We start from the raw sequence: 16,264 nt of genomic DNA on the forward strand, positions 1-16,264 counted from the left end.
GTTTTCCATGGTGCTGTGCAGTGCCAGGGGAGAGGGCAGTAGGTTAGGGTGCTCAGCTTTTCCAAGAACCTGGCCTTTTACCTACCTTGTTTTCAGCTTGTCAGCATGAATACACTCAACCATGTTGTCCTGCAGAAACATGTGGACAAGCCCTCACAAAGGGACCCTCTTGGGGTTACCAGCTCACAATGCCTTGAGCAGTAAACAATGCACTTGGACTCCTCCATTACCGAACCTGAGTTGATAACTCTTTTTGTATCATTAGTCTTAGTGCCAGGGAATCAGAGGCTCGCCCAGAATGTAGGAAGGGCAAGATTAGTGTCTGGAGCAGGGTGTCCCCTGCCTCTCCCAGTAGCCAGGCAGGCCCTGTGAGGCTGGGCCTGGTGACACCCCTGCTGCAGCCAGGAGAGTCTCAGATATTGGGGGTTCTCTCTTATCTCTAGCTGTTCCCCATAGGTTTCTTGTTAGTGTTTGCAGTAGGATTAGCAGTGCTGGCCTCCCTTTTCACCTGCTCCCAGCCAACAGCTCCAGGGGCTATGCAGGTTGATAAACCTGTTCCCACAGCAGTTCAGAAAGCAAAATGTTGGGGGTGCAATGGCTTGGCACTTGGACTTCTTGCATGTTTGTGCTTAGAGCAGGGAACAAGCTGTGGAGAGCTGCAGGGAGTGACTCCATTTCCCTTCCATTCACAGCTGGCATGGCTCCATCTGGCTCTGGGAGACCTACCACAAAGGCAGCTCCAGGGCTGGCTATAAGATGCCCGGTCATCCCTGTCTCTTGTTTGTCACTTCATGAGGCATGTGGGCCTTGTCCCTGCCCCTCCAAAGCTGATTCTTCCGGGGCGTGCAGCCTCTCTATTCTATCCTGAGAGTCTAATGGCAAGCTCTGCACTCCTCCTAGGGCCCCATGGAGAGGCAGAACAGAGCCTGCTGCAGCAAATTCATGCTTCTTGCATGCAGCAGCCCAAAAATGGAGTCCTTGTGTCCCACCATACCCTCCAGCTTGGCATTAGTCCCATGCTGAGAACAGTCATACTTCAGCCTGCCAGTTCCCATGCCTATTGTGCACAGAGCCTTGCCCCCCTGGCAACCTATGGACCACTAATGAGCCCTGAGGCTGGAGCATCACTGCTCCTCACCAGGGTTGCAGCAGTGGCAGGTGGGATGTAGCGGATATCTCTCACAGGCTGTTCTGTGCCAAAGAGCTAAATATAGCCCACTAAGCCTGAGTGGGAGGGGGCTGCTTTGTAATGTAAATAGCAAGGGGGAAGGTAGAGCTGCATCACAGGCCAGCCCACGTCAGCATGCAAAGGGTACAGCCAGGGAGAGCCAGGAGGGACTGCTGAGGTGAGGAAGGCCATGCCAGGAAAGCTGGAAGCTCTTTGCTGTTCCCCCTTCCTCTGTACTCCAGATTGGCTGGGCTTTGGAGGCTCCTGGGTCATTTTCCTCCCAGTGTGGCCCAAGGGCTGTAGCTCACCTCATTATCTGCTCTGCTTTCCACACTGCAGACGAAACCTATTGAAACGCATGGTAAATTAACAGCTTCTGAACAGGTGGCCAAATATCGGTGACCCTGGGAGCAGAGCCTAACCCATTCTCTTCCAGAGCTACAGCTCCCATGTAACCCTCTCCTGGTTGCCTGGGAAGGGCCAAATGTGTGGAATGTGTGCCACACCAGAGCCTGGGCCACATGGGCAGGCTGAGGGCCCGGTGCCCCATGGCTCCTTTACAGAGGCATGTTCAGATCAAAGAAGCCACAAATTAGTCATGCTGGCCCTGCTTTTGACCCCTACAAGTGCACAAGGGTCCAGAGCAGGAGGAGGTGTAGCAGGATGTTTTCAGGTCCCTGTGGTTTTCCCTGCTTGCTGCAAGGCCTGGGACCCAACTTAGGGCCCTGGCAGCTACAGAAAGGGAAGGCCAAGAGGCCTCGTCTCCACCCCTGAGGCACACTCTGTACCAGCCTGGCTGTTCCAAGAGTCGAACATCAGCTCCTTCTCACAGATGCTTGAGAGCTACAGGAAGCCCCATGCATTTCTGGAAGGAATCAAAGGCAGGGCTAACATCAGACCAGGAGCCAATTTCTCCTGCCTCAACTAGCACATGATATGGCCACTCCTTGCCAGAATCCCAGATAAGCAAAGACTCATCTGGACCTCTGTCCATTGTAAGTGCACAGAGCGCCCTGGGATAGGCTGCGGTGGGAATATGTTCACTTCCACAGTTACACTCAGCAGCATTTGCCCCTTCTAATATGTCTGCACCTGATGCCAAGTCCCTACCTCAGCACTTACAAAACGGTCTAGTCTTTTCCCTGGTCTCTGCTGGGTGCATTACTAACTCAACGGCAGGCAAGATTCTTTGGGTAGATGTGATATCTTTTATTAGACCAACTGAGTAGTTGGAAAAAAGTTCTTAGCAAGCTTTTGGGCACAGTCACCTGTCGTCAGGCATAGGGAGTCTCTGCTGGTCTGAGACTCCTTGGAGAGACTCCCTACACCTGACGAAGGGTGACTGCACCTGAAAGCTTGCTAAGAACTTTTTTTCCAGCTATTCAGTTGGTCTAATAAAAGTTATTACATCTACCCAAAGAACCTTGCCTGCCTATGTCCATAGACCAACAGGACTACAACCAAAAACTCTTACTAGCTCAATGGCTCTATGACAACACTGCCCTCTTGTGGATGGAAATGGCACCACTTAGCTGTGTGTCAGGCCCTGTACTACTATGCAGGTAAGGGAGATTCCTGAGATTCTTCTTCAGCTATATGAGCAGAGAAGGTCTGGAGCAGGAGGCTCTGAGTCTTTCTGTCCCTGCTGTTGCTATGTGAGAGTCTGAGGGGGTCCTGTTGTACAACACTTTGATTGTCACTAAGCCCTGCGTGACTTGATGCTGAGCAGAACCCTGAAGCTGCTGTCATTGCACACATGTGCAAGGCAATGAGGTGCAAGGGCATGATGGCATTGTGAATGGAAAGGATGCTGCAAGGGTAGCAAGGTGATAGGCAACCCTCATCCCTCCAGCTTACCTTTTCTTTTGAACCCTGTCTGCAGCCTTTTAATTGCACTAATCAGGCTTCATGGAGCTCCTAATCAAATTGCCTGTCATTCCCACCCAGCTGTGCTTGCAGCTCTTTGACAGACATCCTTTTCCGCTCCCCTCTGTGCAGCTGGGGGAAAGGGAGTTCTGCTGCCTAAGGCTGGCACCCACAGGGCACTGCATGGGCAAGGCTACCCTGCAGGATCCGACTGGCCATGGTATGGGGAAGCTTATGCTGCTGACATTCCAGCTGGGCAGGGGCAGGAAGTCCTAAGTAACCGGCTTGCTCCTCTTAGTTCTGATCTTTGAAGAATGTGATGGGTGGAAGGGAGCTGGTGTTTTCCTTGCCCCACACTGGCCAGTGCATTCAGCTGTCTCCCCATGCCCTGCTCTCACTGGGATCCTGGCCCTGGGTCTAAACTGATGTCCAGCACATGGCCTGGGCCAGAGACACAGTTGAGCACACTTCCTGCCATCGCTGCCCATCAGCTCAAATGGCTTTTTCTTCCACCTGGACATTTCTCTCACTGGGGCTGTGCCTGGCTGGGTGGTTGCTACTTCCAGAGCTGAGCACAGAGTGCTCCCAGGTGGGAGCAGACAACTCCACTTGCACCTTGTTCCTGCTGGCATTTGGGACTCAGTCTAGTGCCTGCCCTGCTGTGAGAAGGGCTGGCAGGGATGAAGCTAAGTACTCGCTGGTGCCGATCTGTGGGCAGAGAAGGGCATAAAAAGCTCAGTGTTTGTTTGCAAGGTGCTGCAGGACAGATTGCTCCAGGGGATCTCCTATGCTAGCAGCACCATATGCCCTGAGCCCAGGGCATTCAGAGGCTACAAGATCTTAATGAAAAATCACTGGTCCCAGGTGCTGTACACAACCTAGGAGCCTCCGCTGTGAAACAACAATCCACATCACCCAGCTCCACCATCTCCCATTCCTCACATGAGAGAGGGTAGGTAGGGCTCTATACCACCTACTGACTGAGTTCTGGAAGCGCAGCACCACAAGTGCTGTTTGCGGATGGAGGAAGAGCTTGAGAGATGCCTGCCCCTGGCTGCTGGGAATCTGCAGTTTCATATACCAGACAAAGTGCTGCCCTGACTGTGTGCTCACAGGCTGGCCCTGGTGCTGTTCACCAGCAGAGTGTGTATGTCGAGGGTACTCAGCACCATGTGATTCCAGCACCTTTCCCTCCTGGATAAGGAGTGTGAAGCAAATGAGCATGTACAAGACATGGAGTTGCTCAGGATCAGCCTGGAATTCCACAGAGCAAAGCCTGGAGGATGAAGTAGGTTGCTAGGAGAGTGCCTGTGAGTTGAGCTTTGAGCAATGCAGAAGGGACTAGAGCCTTATGTTTGTGTGCCTCAGCTGCTGTGATGCCTAAGCACTGGAGAAACCTGTGTTAACAGGCAACATCTTTGGAGTCTTCATAAGAAACAACTGAAGAAGATGGTCTCAGGCTCTATTCCAAGCCCACTGCACACTGGGCCAGGGAGCTCAGAGACTTCTGAGTGTGGACAGGATCAGTGGCAGGGCTGGGTTAGACTTCTCTGTGTGTTGTTTGAGCTTTAGTTCCATGCTCCATTACCCTGGGTCTCCTACATGCTTTCATGCTACAGCTCTTACATGTCCAGCACTTTCCTGGAGTTAAGAGACCTAAGAAAATACATGTTATTGGAGGTTGCAAAATTAGGGAAAACTTGTGTGAGCTTCAACTGTTGGGGTTTGTTTTGTTTTGTAATGAAGAGTGATGGGCAGGCTGGTGGGAAAGAGCTATAGAAAGGTGAAATCTCAGGCATAGTAGCGGTGTCCTTTGTGCAGCAGGGTTTAGTGTTTTGAACAGAAGGACTGGAGTCAGGACCCCTGCCTCATTTTCCTGATTCTGGTGCTGCTGTTGGGGTAGCCAAGTGGAAACTTCTTAGGCCCAAGACATGCAAATTTGGGCTGGTGCTGCTTCCTTCCCCAGGGAGCTGTAAGCCTGAAATCCTTATGATTTGAAATCCTCACATTGCAGGAGTCAGATGCAAGCAGAGGACAGCCATGGTCTGCTGTCTGTGCTTGCAGTATGGGATTCCTTATGCCTCTGATAGCCCTACTGAAATCAGGGATGTGCTCTTTTCTTCAGGTGGGGTGCTACTTTTGAGCAAGGGGATGGGCTATTAAGGCTATTGAGTTAAAGTATAAGACCTTGAAAGGGGAAAAATCTACAAGCAGAAAGTGAAAGTGACCTCGGGATGTTGTCACATTTACAAATGCAGGGATGTGAAACAACCACAGTACTAATAATACTGCAAACAGCATCTCTGTCCTGGTGTAAAGTGGGATTATCATTCCAAATTCTGAGCAGATGATGAATGGGCAACACCTGGCTCTTTCATTTTGCATTTAGCAATGGTATTAGGCCTTGGGACATACCAGGCACTATCACCAGAGGGTTTTTGGTGCTGGAGCCATCACAAACCAAGCAAATCATCCATTTGGTTTCTAGTGTAAGGTTTTGTCTCCAGCCAGGCTTATTGCACATCATGCTGCCAAGGCTTAGCCATTCCCTGTGGACCTAGACTGTGTGGGTACAGCAAGTTTCAGGCACTCTCTTTGTTGAGATGTACCCTCCTAATGAAACATGTTCTTGCCATTTCCATAGTTCTGGTAGCTTGCTTACGTGGCTGCTTTCTGAAATACCACTACTGGAGACTGGCTTGGTGTCAGCAGGCTCTGTTTTGAAGTGAGAATGGAGCAGTTGAAATCAAACTGATTGAGTGGTGGGGTGGGGTGGGGTGTAGTTATGACTTTCAGTGAGTTATTTTCCTTTAAACGTCTAAGGTTGTTTTCTATGGGCAAGAGTGCTGCCATTTTGTGCAAAGATGTATGATGCATGCAGAGTAGGGTGGGGAACACACTGTGCTCTCCCCCTGAAGGCTTTTCCTCTTGTGCTTCCTTGTTTCCCTTCAACTGCAGAGAATCTTACTAGCACTGAAAGACTCCCTGATCCCACTGACCAGCACAGTATAAAAACCTAGAGCAAGGAATGGTCCTGACGCCCATGGGATGCAATTGGGATTCTATCATAGATTGCTTACTGTGTCCCTGAGCCGCCACCATCCCCCCCTGGGGCCCATTTGTTGTGGGGGGATGACATGCAGTGATTGGGCTGGGCTGTCTTTGTTGGGGTGCTGAGCTGACAGCAGGTGTTTTGCCTGCAGGGGGGAGTGGTTCCTCGGGACAGAGCCTTGTGCATCAGGACTTGTTGTTGCTTGCCTAAATTGGAGCAGAGGCTTCTCTCGAAAGGCAGCTGGGTGTCCCAGCTCCACCCACGTGGGAGTTTGGCTTGTGAAGTGGGCTCTGAGGGCTGAGGCACAGCGTGGCATGCTGCAGCAGCAACCTTCGTTACACTTCCAGGAAGTGCAGAAAGAGGAACCAGGTAGAGGCTGTGCACGAAGCCATGGGCCTTGTGCAGCTCTGAGGACAGAGAGCTGGCAGGGAAGGACCTGCCCTTGGGATGACTCCAGAGCTCCGTCACAGCGGGAAGGATAAGGGAGTGTGAGGCCAGGGCATGAGGAGGAGCACCTGCTTGTGCTGTGGCAAATGTGGTGGCAGCAGTCATGGGATCTCCCGCACAGCCCACCAGAGGCTGCAAATACAAGGTACCTCCTGTGCCTGGAAGTCTTTGTTAGTTTCTTCTTGCTCTCTGTGCTGATGCCCTCTGTCTGATTACCTTCTGCTGTCTAGGAGGGAAAAATGTCTCTGGGGCTTTCCCTGTTCCCAGGTCTTTGCCCCCCACCGCTTGTTGTCCCCTTTCCTTCTCCCTCCCACTGCCTGTACTGGGATATTGTGCTTGCCAGGGGCTGACATGCATATGGATGTGTGTGTGGGTGGGGGATAGTAATCAGGTTTGCTGCTGGTCATGATTCTATTAACACATAGAAAGCGCATGACAGCGCTGGGTGTCTTGTGGTGGGGATGATGAAATCGTTCCCCTCTAAGTGTCTTTTGGAAGTGAGTAGTGGGTGAGGCTGCCAAAGTGTGCCTAGAAAAGGGTTGTGGGGACTCCTAGGAATACACATTGCCTGAGATTGCCTAGCTTGCTACCCAGGATGATACCCTACCCTCAACCCCCACATGGATCTTCCTTTTCCAGGAAAAAGGAGGGTCCTCAGTGCGACTTAGCCTGGCACAGAGGGAGACAAGGGATGAGGAAGCATCCTGCGATAATTCCTTTTCTATGCAAAAGGGTTGCCAGCTGCTCCCATTGCCAAGAAAAAGGGTGGGGGTTCCCTTGGTGAAATCAATGTTTCCATTATTAAACACATAATCAAGGCATGTGCACAGCTTTCCCTTGGAAAAAGACATGGAAGAAAATTCCAAGATTTGCTACAGGTGAATGGAGGCAGGGAGTATCCTCTCCTCCTCCCCCCCCCAGGCCCTGTCCTGCGGAGATGCTGTTTTCATCACTCAAGTGACCCTGCGATCTGGCTGTGATACTTAGCAGCTTCCCCACAACAGTTTCCTGTCAATGTAGTGTTTTGGCTTGAATGGTGCATGTATGGGTGAGCTGGGGACAGGCTGTGGACTAAGTCATTGGGGGAGCAGGTACTGAAAGACTGAAAGGAGCAATTCTAATTTCTGTTGAAGCAACATTAGAGAGCCTTGCTTAGGCCATGTTTCTCCCTGTGGGAGTCATAAATGCAGTGACCAGCAATAATAAGGAAGCCTGAATAGAGGGAAGGTTACAGCAGGCTCGTGGGCTGCTCTTCCTGGAGTCTTGCTCCCAGGTGCAGAAAGGGAAGGAAGTTTGGCTGGCAGCTAGTCTAAACTCACAGATCTGTTGTGCCCACTCTAATGGTCGGTACCATGGCAAAGAAATTTGGCCTCCAGGGCAAAGCCTGCAGTGCCAGCCTACCAGAACCCTACACACCCCTGCCACGTTTGACCCCAGTACTTTTTCCTGCCGTGGCAGGGGGTCGGACTTGATGATCTGCTCAGGTCCCTTCTGACCCTACCAGCTATGAAACTGAAACTATGCTTGCCCGGGAGTGCACGCAGAGGTGGGAGCTGCCCTCCCCCCATCCCTGCCCCCTCCCCCCCAATGAGCTGCTCAGGGCTCCGTCCCAAGCTGTGCCCCAGCTGGGCAGCGCTTATTGATGCCCCTTTGCTTTCATATGCGGGGCGGTCACCCTGCTGCTTCCCCCCCTTGCTGTGGCACTGCTTATGACTACCCCACCTGCTACAAGACACGAGCATGTGATCTGGAGGCAGGTACCACCCCTGCATGGGCAATGCTGGACTAAGGGACTGTACAGGTCTTTTCTGAAGGATTGTGTCACCCATTGTGCTTGGCTGGAGGTTGGGGGCTGGAAGGGGATACTGCTGAAGCTTGCAGCACAGAGGGGAGGTGGTACTGGAGGACAGAGCATAGCAGAGCAATTACAGCTCCCCGTTTGTCTCAAATATGTTTCCATTTGGCAACTAGGATATGGCCACAGCTTGCTGCTAGGTTGGAGAATACCGAGAGGAGGGAGCCTAGAGGCCATGGCCAGAGCCCTGAACTTGGCACAAAGATGGATTGCTGGAACTGTTTGTGCAGTGGAGCTGGCAGGGGAAATGAGTGAGCTGCCTGGCTTCTGCTTCAGCTGGAATCATTTCACATTATTTGCCCCATCGCCACAGTGTTTGGTGCCTCTGGCTGCCCCTGTTGCTGCCAGGAACTGGGAGTCTATCTGCTGAAGAACTGGTGTGCCCAGATATCAGGGGAGCACCTAGGGAATAAAGAGAAACGTAGCCAGGGAACATGGGTTGACTTCTGAGAAGGGGAATTTGAGAGCCATTAGAGAGTCCCTGTCATCTGGTTGGGGCTTTCCTGAGTTGTGCGCACTCCAGGACTAAGGCCTGAGTTGAATCTAAGGCTTGAGCAGCTGCAGGGACTGCATCCAGGGAGGCTTCAGATAGTTCTTCTGGGGAAACTTGCAGTCAGGAGTCTGGGACCCAGAAGAGGATCTAGCACAGCTCTGGCCTCATTTCCCCTTGTTCTGACTTCATTGTCTGTATAGTGATGGCTCCCAGAGGCCCTTCCCAGAATGGAGCATGGCTAAGCCAGACAGCACACAAACCCAGCCCTGCCAAGGAGAGGTGACAGTCCAGTTTAATGCAAGATGCTACATCCAGGGCAGCAAACAATAGCAGGGGAAGGGAGGTGCTGCCTTTTCTTTTTGAGGCTGGGTAGCAGCTTCCTGCCAGCACGAGGGAGGGAACATAAGTGGCGCTGCTTTATTTCCTGAGCTGACAGGCCAGGGTGGGAGGGTGGAGAGTCTCAGCCTGTGCAGACCCCTGACAGTGCAAGATGGACACCCTGAGCTCTAATCCTGGCTCTGGCAGTGAGACTACACGCATGACCTTGAAGCAGCTGCTTCCCCTCTTTCCCTGTAATGTAAGGTTTGTAGGAATTAATGTATGTACAGAACTTTAACACCATTTAAGTGCTGACTGACTATCAGCATCAGCCTTCTCCCCTATCTCCAACCCCACACACGACTCCTCCCTTTCCTGTGCAAATGCTGAGGCCTCTGTCCCTGCCTTGCTCTACCTCAAAGAGCAGTAAAGTTGCCAGCAGTGGGACCCAGGCAGGTGGTGGCCTTTTTACCAGGACCTGAAACATCCCTAGCCCACCACATACTTTCTGAACTTGGTTGGTTTCTTTCTAAAGTGCCTGCACCCTGTGATGCCAGCTTGCATCCCACCAGGGCTATTTCCCCTTTCAGGCATTTACTAAGGTGCTTAGGAACATCCCAAGGTGCCAGTTGCCCAGAGGCTGCACCAATCAAAATATGGGCTGGGTCTGCAAGTGATGGCTGTGCCTGCCTGCTAGGCAAGGAGGCATTGATAAAGCACATCAGGGCCAGGCAGCTGAAGCCAAGCTGGCATGTACAGTGAATGGGCCAGCTTGGAGCTCAGCTTGTGCCTTGTCTGTTGTGACGGTGAGTGGGTGGCCTGAACTCTAGGACATATACAGAGGTCGCCACTGTGAGGAAGCCCCACAGCTGGAGTCCCAGATGGTGCCCGTAGAGCGTTGCTCTGAGGAAGCGTCCTCTGCTGGAAGTCCCCGTTAGCTTTGCCTCAACCAGCACGTTGGGCACCTTCCAGTACATGCCAGTGGCACGAAGCAATTCCTCCACGAGGTGCGGGGGCTTGGCTGAGCGCGGTACAACGTGAGCTCGTGTGAGCCTGATTTGGTGCCCGATAAAGGGAGGCCTCAACAATGCACTAAGTGAAAAGGCAGAGACAATGGCATGAAAGCAAAAGGGCTGGCAGGATGTGGCTTCCCGACAGCTGAACAAATCCGAATATGGCAAAGGCACTACCAAGCCGGGCTTTGTGCTAGTGGCAGCAGAGTGCTGCTGGAGGAGGGGTCGTCCAGCCTGGAGAAGCCTCCTTCGTAGGGTGGCCATCATAGAGGACAGTCCGGTTGTCCTCTGTCCTTTATTGACACGAAGCCGGATGCCTTGAAGAGAAAAAGAGAGGACGTAAAGGTGTGGGGTTGCGCGCCGAAAGAGGACAGAGTAGCAGAAAACCGGACTGTCCTCTGTGATGGCCACCCTCCTCCGTGCAGCTGAGCGCGTGAAGTTGGCTCAAGCTAGAGCCTCCTGGGCGGGCTCCACAGCGAGCTGGGGCTTCAGCGGGTGGCTCGGCCTGCCCCCACGCAGCGCCAGGGGCACGGTGGTGCAGCAGGCCTGTATTTCAGAGGGGCCCTGGCCACTCGCCCTCCCTCTTTACCCCGCTGCCCAGGGCAGGGGTCGGACTCGCTGATCTACTGAGGTCCCTTCCACCCTAAACATCCATGAACTCGGCTGGCCAGGGCGAGTGACTTCCTGCCTCGGGCTGCCTAGCACCCGCCCCCTCCCACCCCTGAGCAGCTGGCGGCCCAGCCCGGCCTCACCACCCGCCCCGGGGCAGGGGAGAGCGAAAGCAGCATCGCCCTCACCTTCGCAGCACGGCCTGCCCCGGGGCCCGGCGGCGCTGGGCTGCAGGGGGCGCTGCGGGGCGGGGCGGGGCGGGACTTGCGCGGGCGGGCGCTGCTCAGCAGGGGGCGGCGGCGACGGGTGCTGCTCGCGCCTCCCCGGCGCGGCGCGGCGCGGCATGGCCGGGCGCTGAGCGCCAGCGGAGCATGGAGCCGGTGGCGCGGGGCGCTGGTGGCTCCCCCGGCTCGCCCGCTGCCGTCGCCGCCTCCTCCTCCTCCTCCTCCTCCAGCAGCGGCAGCAGCAGCGGCGCGGAGGAGCCCGGCCGGGGGGCGGCGGGGCCGGGGCCGGGGCCGGGGCGGCGGCACAGCGCCCGGCGCTTCACTGGGCTCCGGATCTTCGGGCGCAGGTGAGCGCGGGCGGGCGCCGGGCTCGGGGCCAGGCACGGCCGCTGCCGCCGCAGGCCGGCCCGGCCGGCTCCCACCTGCCCTGCCCTGCCCTGCCCTGCCCTGCCCTGCCCGGGGCGCTGGGCTCCAGCCGCAGCCCCGGGCCCGCTGTGGCAAAGGGCATGGCTGTGGGGAGCCTGGGGTATGTATGTCCCTTTCCCTGGCAGCGGGCAGGAGGCGAGGGCCCAGGGACTGCTCGCCCAGCCAGCCCTGTGTTGGGCAAGGGCCCTGCAGGATCCTGTAGGTAATTCCCTCCTCACAAAAAGAAAAGCAGCGATCCAGGTTGTGGGCACGGGGTCTCTTGTCTCTGAGAGACTGTGCGCCCCCTTTGCACTGTGAGGGAAGCTGCCTCCCCGTCTTGGCGCTGCTCTGCCCTGCAGGGTGGCTGGGCGAGAGGGCACGGCAGGGGCTGGACTACTAGTGGCGGGTGCGGGTGCCTAGGGTGGTGACCCAGAGTCAGTGCTAGGCCCTGTATGAGTCCCAGCTGGACAGGGCATGTGGGCTGGTGATCAGGAGGAGCTGTTTCCCCTTGTTTCACTGTGCTCCACTGTCTGTGCCTTTACACAGCATGACGGGGCAGGGGCCTTTGCACCCCAGAAGGAGTTGGGTTCCCTGAGAGCAGGGGCTGGGTCTTCCTCTGTTTCTTGTTTTGCTCTTTTTCTTGCCCCTCCCCATCTCACTGGTCTCCACCAACTTTTGCCCTGCTTTTGGGTCACTGGCGGAGCTGCACCTCTTCATAAACAAAGGTACTGAAGCTCTGCTTCCTGCCTGAGCGGAGTTGATGCTGCTTGCTCAGTGTGGGTCTGCGCCTGTCAGCAAGCTGCCCTGCCCTGTTCTTGGCTGGCTGTCACAGGTGTCCCCTCTCTGGGTTGAGTAGAGAGCTCTGTGTAGGAGACTAACAGTATGGATGGGAGCAGGCTATAATTGCAGTGCCAGTATAATTAGCGGCTTCTGCCCACAAGACAGCTGCCTGGTGTCTGATTAGGCAGTGAACAATATGTAATTGCAAATGGCCCAGCCAGATGCTGTTGTAGCATCAGCTGAGGCGGTGTGTAACCACCCTGGTCAGTGCTGGAGGCTGATCTGGGCTGTGGGCTGAGCCAAGGAGTGTTACCTGTGGGGAGCGTGTTACTAGCTTATTGCGAGTCATTTCATGCACCGCAGACTAGTTTTAGGTAGTGTCGAGGAGGGTACGTGGCAAATGCACCTCCCTCTTGACCTGCTTGTGCACAGCCCTGCCAGCAGTATGATCTTGAGTCATGGTCCCATTGCTGCTCCTGCCTCGGGATATCTCCTTGTCAGAAGCAAGGGGAGGAGGGAGAAAGTGGATTATTTTTTCTCCTAGTTTTGGAAATTGTGAGGCAGGTAGTGAGCCTGTTAGGGAATGAGCATGGTTAACCCACTAATGGGCCAGGGACTTCCTGGACACTGGGTGGTAGGATGAGTGGTGAATTTGGGTGCTCACTGAGCACTGCTCTCCTTTGGAATTACTGATGTGAACAGAGGGAAGTCAGGAGTCTTTTGACCCCCCTTGCCCTGCCTTGCCATCCACACAAGCCACAATCACAGGACTGGAGGATTCATTTCATCACCCTGACTAACATCTTCCCTTCCCTCTGTCTGCAAAACTGGAGCATTCCTGCAGCCCCTGGGAAACAAGTATAGCCTGTCACCTGCAGAGCAGTGACCCTGCCTCTACCCCCCCCCCCATAAGACCCCAGTCTGCTCAATGCTACAGACAGCAAACTTGGGGTCTCCTTGGGTTGCAAGGCTCTGGGGTTGCTTGATCACTGTTACCCCATTTTGCTTGCCAGCCCTGTCAGAAATTGCCTGGCTGCCCATACTCACCCTGTCTGCCCCAGTGTCTGAGGGTGCTGTTCATTGTTCACAGCTTTGGAGACTGATTTCTGCCTGTGTCCTAGGTCTGTGAAAGTGAAGGGCAAAGGGAGATGCACACTGTATGTCCTCCAGTCAGAAGTCCCTCTGCATTTCCAAGGTGACTCCATCACAAATCGTGCTTGAGGAGGGCAGGAGCTGCTGCTTTCTGCTCCAGTGTTAGATTTGGCAGCAGTTGCTGCCACAAAGCCTGAGGCTGTCTCCATCCTTTTCTCAGAATGAGACAGTGTCTCTGCTCAACCTCCCAGGGGTGTGTGCGTCCTTGAGTAACTACCCTGTAGCTGTTTCAAAGTGTGTAGCTGTTTCAAAGTGTGACAGTGCCTGTAGAGAGTGAGTGAGCTGCAGGGCACAGGGCCCCTTTCGCATGGAGACTGGGTGGGAGTGTTTAAAAGGAGCATGGTGACTTACCCTCCAGTGCTGCTGGAATTGCTGGCTTAGCTCTTCTGTGCTTGTGTTCTTTCTTGAACTTCTTCTCTCAGCAGAAGTGCTCTGCTGGGGAAATAACTTGTTTTTCCCCTTTGACAGAGTTGATTTTGATTGAGCTCTTGATGGTGGGTTCTCTATAAAAATGATGGCATAGCAAGATTTCCTCTTAGACCTTGATGAAAGGGGATGTGGTGCTCCAGTTGCTATTTGTGTGGCTCCCATCTGTGTTTCAGAGGGGTGGCTTTCTCCAAGTCCCACTGCTGTGGGAGTGGGATAGGGATGGGCATCTGGTGTTTGTGGTGTGGTAGTGGGGCAGTGTTTTGGGGAGAAGAGTGCTGGATGGTCCCTCTCCTTGAGAAACTCTTCCTCTTAACAGTGGTTGATTAAGAAATCCCATTAGGTAAGAATGTGGCCAGGACACCTGGGTTAAATCCTAAAGGAATGATGACCAGGACCTTGAGGAATTGGGTTTGTCCTATTTAAGACATTCCCTCTAGTAGCATGGTGCCCCCTACCATCTAGATCAGTCTTGACCTTGAGAGTAGTGTGGCTGAGATGCATGCACCACCCTGCTGCACCTGAATGCTCCTTGAAGGCTGCCCTCTCTTGCTAGCACTGTCCAGGCCTGATGGTGCTCCCTGTGGCTTGAGCTGATGAGCTCTTGTGTTCAATCCGTGATTGTAAGGAACAGTGGGTAGTGATGTGTGAGACACTAGTCTGGTACTAAACTCCCTGACGTATGACTTCACCAACAAGGCCCTTAGGACCAATGTACCTTAATAGCTGATACCCGATGAGTCTCCACTACCCATTGCAGTGGGATTCAGGAGGAAGACTGCAGCAAAGAGTAAATTGTTGCCAACCCCACACTGAGTTCTCAGGAAAATAGGGTCACTTTGGTTGTAGGGAGGGGGTGGAATCTCCCTTGCTTCCCACTGCTTCTCTCCTACCTCAGGAGAGGGCTCTAGTGGCCCATGAGCTCAGTGCCACCTCTAATGAAGAGCTGGGGCTAGGAAGAGGAAAACGAGGAAGAGGCAGCACCAGCTTCCTCCTGAAAGTTGGAGCAGCAGTAAGTTAGGCTCATGTGTTTTTGAGAGCAGGCTTATTTCTGTGCTGTATAATTGCGTTAAAGGAGGGTGGAGTAATTGGCTCCAGCATTGATACAGACAAGTGCATCATGCCTGTATCCGGGCTGCAGATGGGTAATTCTTCTAATTGGGCTGATGAAGAGATTGGAGCGAGTTGGGTAATGAATGGCAGGGAGGAAATTTCCTTCCTGGACACCTCACTCTTTGTACCATAAATGAGCAGTCTGAATAGAGTCCTTCTCCAGGCAAGGGGGAGGCATTCTTTTCCTAGCATATCCCTTGCCATGCAGGCAGGCAGTTAAAATGGGCCCTGAGAAGGAGTTTAAGGTGATAGGAAGTAAATGGGCAGATCAGCTTAAGCCCACACACTGTAAACCACAGGGGTGCTAATGATCCACGGTGACAGAGGTACGAGCCCCATAACTGCCATAAGATGAGAGCTCTTGGTCAGCATTCAGCTTGGTCTGCCACCAGCGCTGTGCTATAACCCAGGCACAGGTTTGGAAAAGGAGTATTTTCCTGGGAGTAGGTCTGTGAAGTGGGATGGGGTGCCTGCAAAAAGCATGTTAAAAACCAAGCTAGCTCCCACCCACAAACCTCAGATGTGTTACTCAGCCTGGGGGCTCGCCAGGTGCCTCTGCTTTGTGTGTGTGCAGAGCCAGATGAGAGGAGCTTTCACAGTTCTTGCTGGTGCTTTGCTGGACCCTGCCTGCCCCCATACTTGCTGCTGTGGCCATTCTGGTCCCTGGCCCCTTTCTGAGGTAGTGGTCCCCCAGGGGGAAACTCAGCTGCAAAATTTTCAGTCCTTTGCCCCATGTCACAAACCAAGGTAACAGTTGCCTTGCCAGAAAGCTTTTTGCAGGAAACAGGCAGAGGGCTAGCAATGAATCAGTGATGAAAGCTTGCTACCTGCTAGGGTCCAAGCAGAGTTAGTTTTAAATAGAATACAAGACAAGGGTCCTAGAGCCATCTGGCTTTGGATGAAGAAGTGGCAAGTGAGCCTACTACACTCCCGTTTCCCCCCCAGGCAGATACTTGTGGAGAAATCGCTAACTGTCAGGTCCTTCCCTTTCCTTTTGCTTCACAGATAGGCACTGGGGTGTGGGCAGGGGAAAGGGAATGCAGGAACCCTCTGCAAGGCAGCCTCACAATTTCCTTGGCTGTGCAGACGCGGAGGAATGGGGCCTTAGCTACATTTGGTCACATCTTGGACAGCTGCTTCTCTTGTGCTGACACCTTTGTTTGTTTGTAGGGGACACCTGGCGTGTGGCTGGGAGAAGCTGCTCCCCCTACAACACAGTGTTTGCAAATCTTGTATGCTCTGCTCCAGCAGGCTCTGGGTCTGACTTCCTGCTGGGTTTTCTACCAGGGTTGCCTGGCTTTGAACTTGCCAGGGAGCCTGCCATTTGAAGAGCAGTGGGTTTT

The 16,264-nt window shown here is 53.8% G+C and overlaps 1 protein-coding gene and 1 long non-coding RNA gene across 8 annotated transcripts in view; one reads left to right on the top strand and one right to left on the bottom strand.

Moving 5' to 3' along the window:
* Window positions 1-16,264, top strand: part of DGKZ (diacylglycerol kinase zeta) — a 90,950-nt gene that overhangs the window by 5,383 nt on the left and 69,303 nt on the right. For 3 of the 7 annotated variants that reach the window (XM_059722807.1, XM_059722808.1, XM_059722810.1), the window contains exon 1: window positions 11,154-11,392. The exons of 2 other annotated variants lie outside the window; for them this stretch is intronic. In XM_059722807.1, coding sequence (XP_059578790.1) covers window positions 11,193-11,392 — 200 coding nt within the window. In that variant the 5' untranslated portion in view covers window positions 11,154-11,192. Of the gene's footprint in view, window positions 1-6,464; window positions 6,679-11,153; window positions 11,393-16,264 lie in introns of those variants that run through there. 2 more of the 7 variants (XM_019476726.2, XM_059722811.1) reach the window with 2 other exon arrangements.
* LOC132248751 (uncharacterized) lies at window positions 9,008-11,069 on the bottom strand. Its single transcript, XR_009460122.1, has 2 exons — window positions 11,010-11,069; window positions 9,008-10,529 (listed from the first exon to the last, which is right to left on the bottom strand). It is a non-coding gene; the product is annotated as an uncharacterized LOC132248751 (long non-coding RNA).

This window comes from Alligator mississippiensis, chromosome 2, assembly GCF_030867095.1.
Source record: "Alligator mississippiensis isolate rAllMis1 chromosome 2, rAllMis1, whole genome shotgun sequence".
Classification (NCBI taxonomy): Eukaryota; Metazoa; Chordata; order Crocodylia; family Alligatoridae; genus Alligator; species Alligator mississippiensis.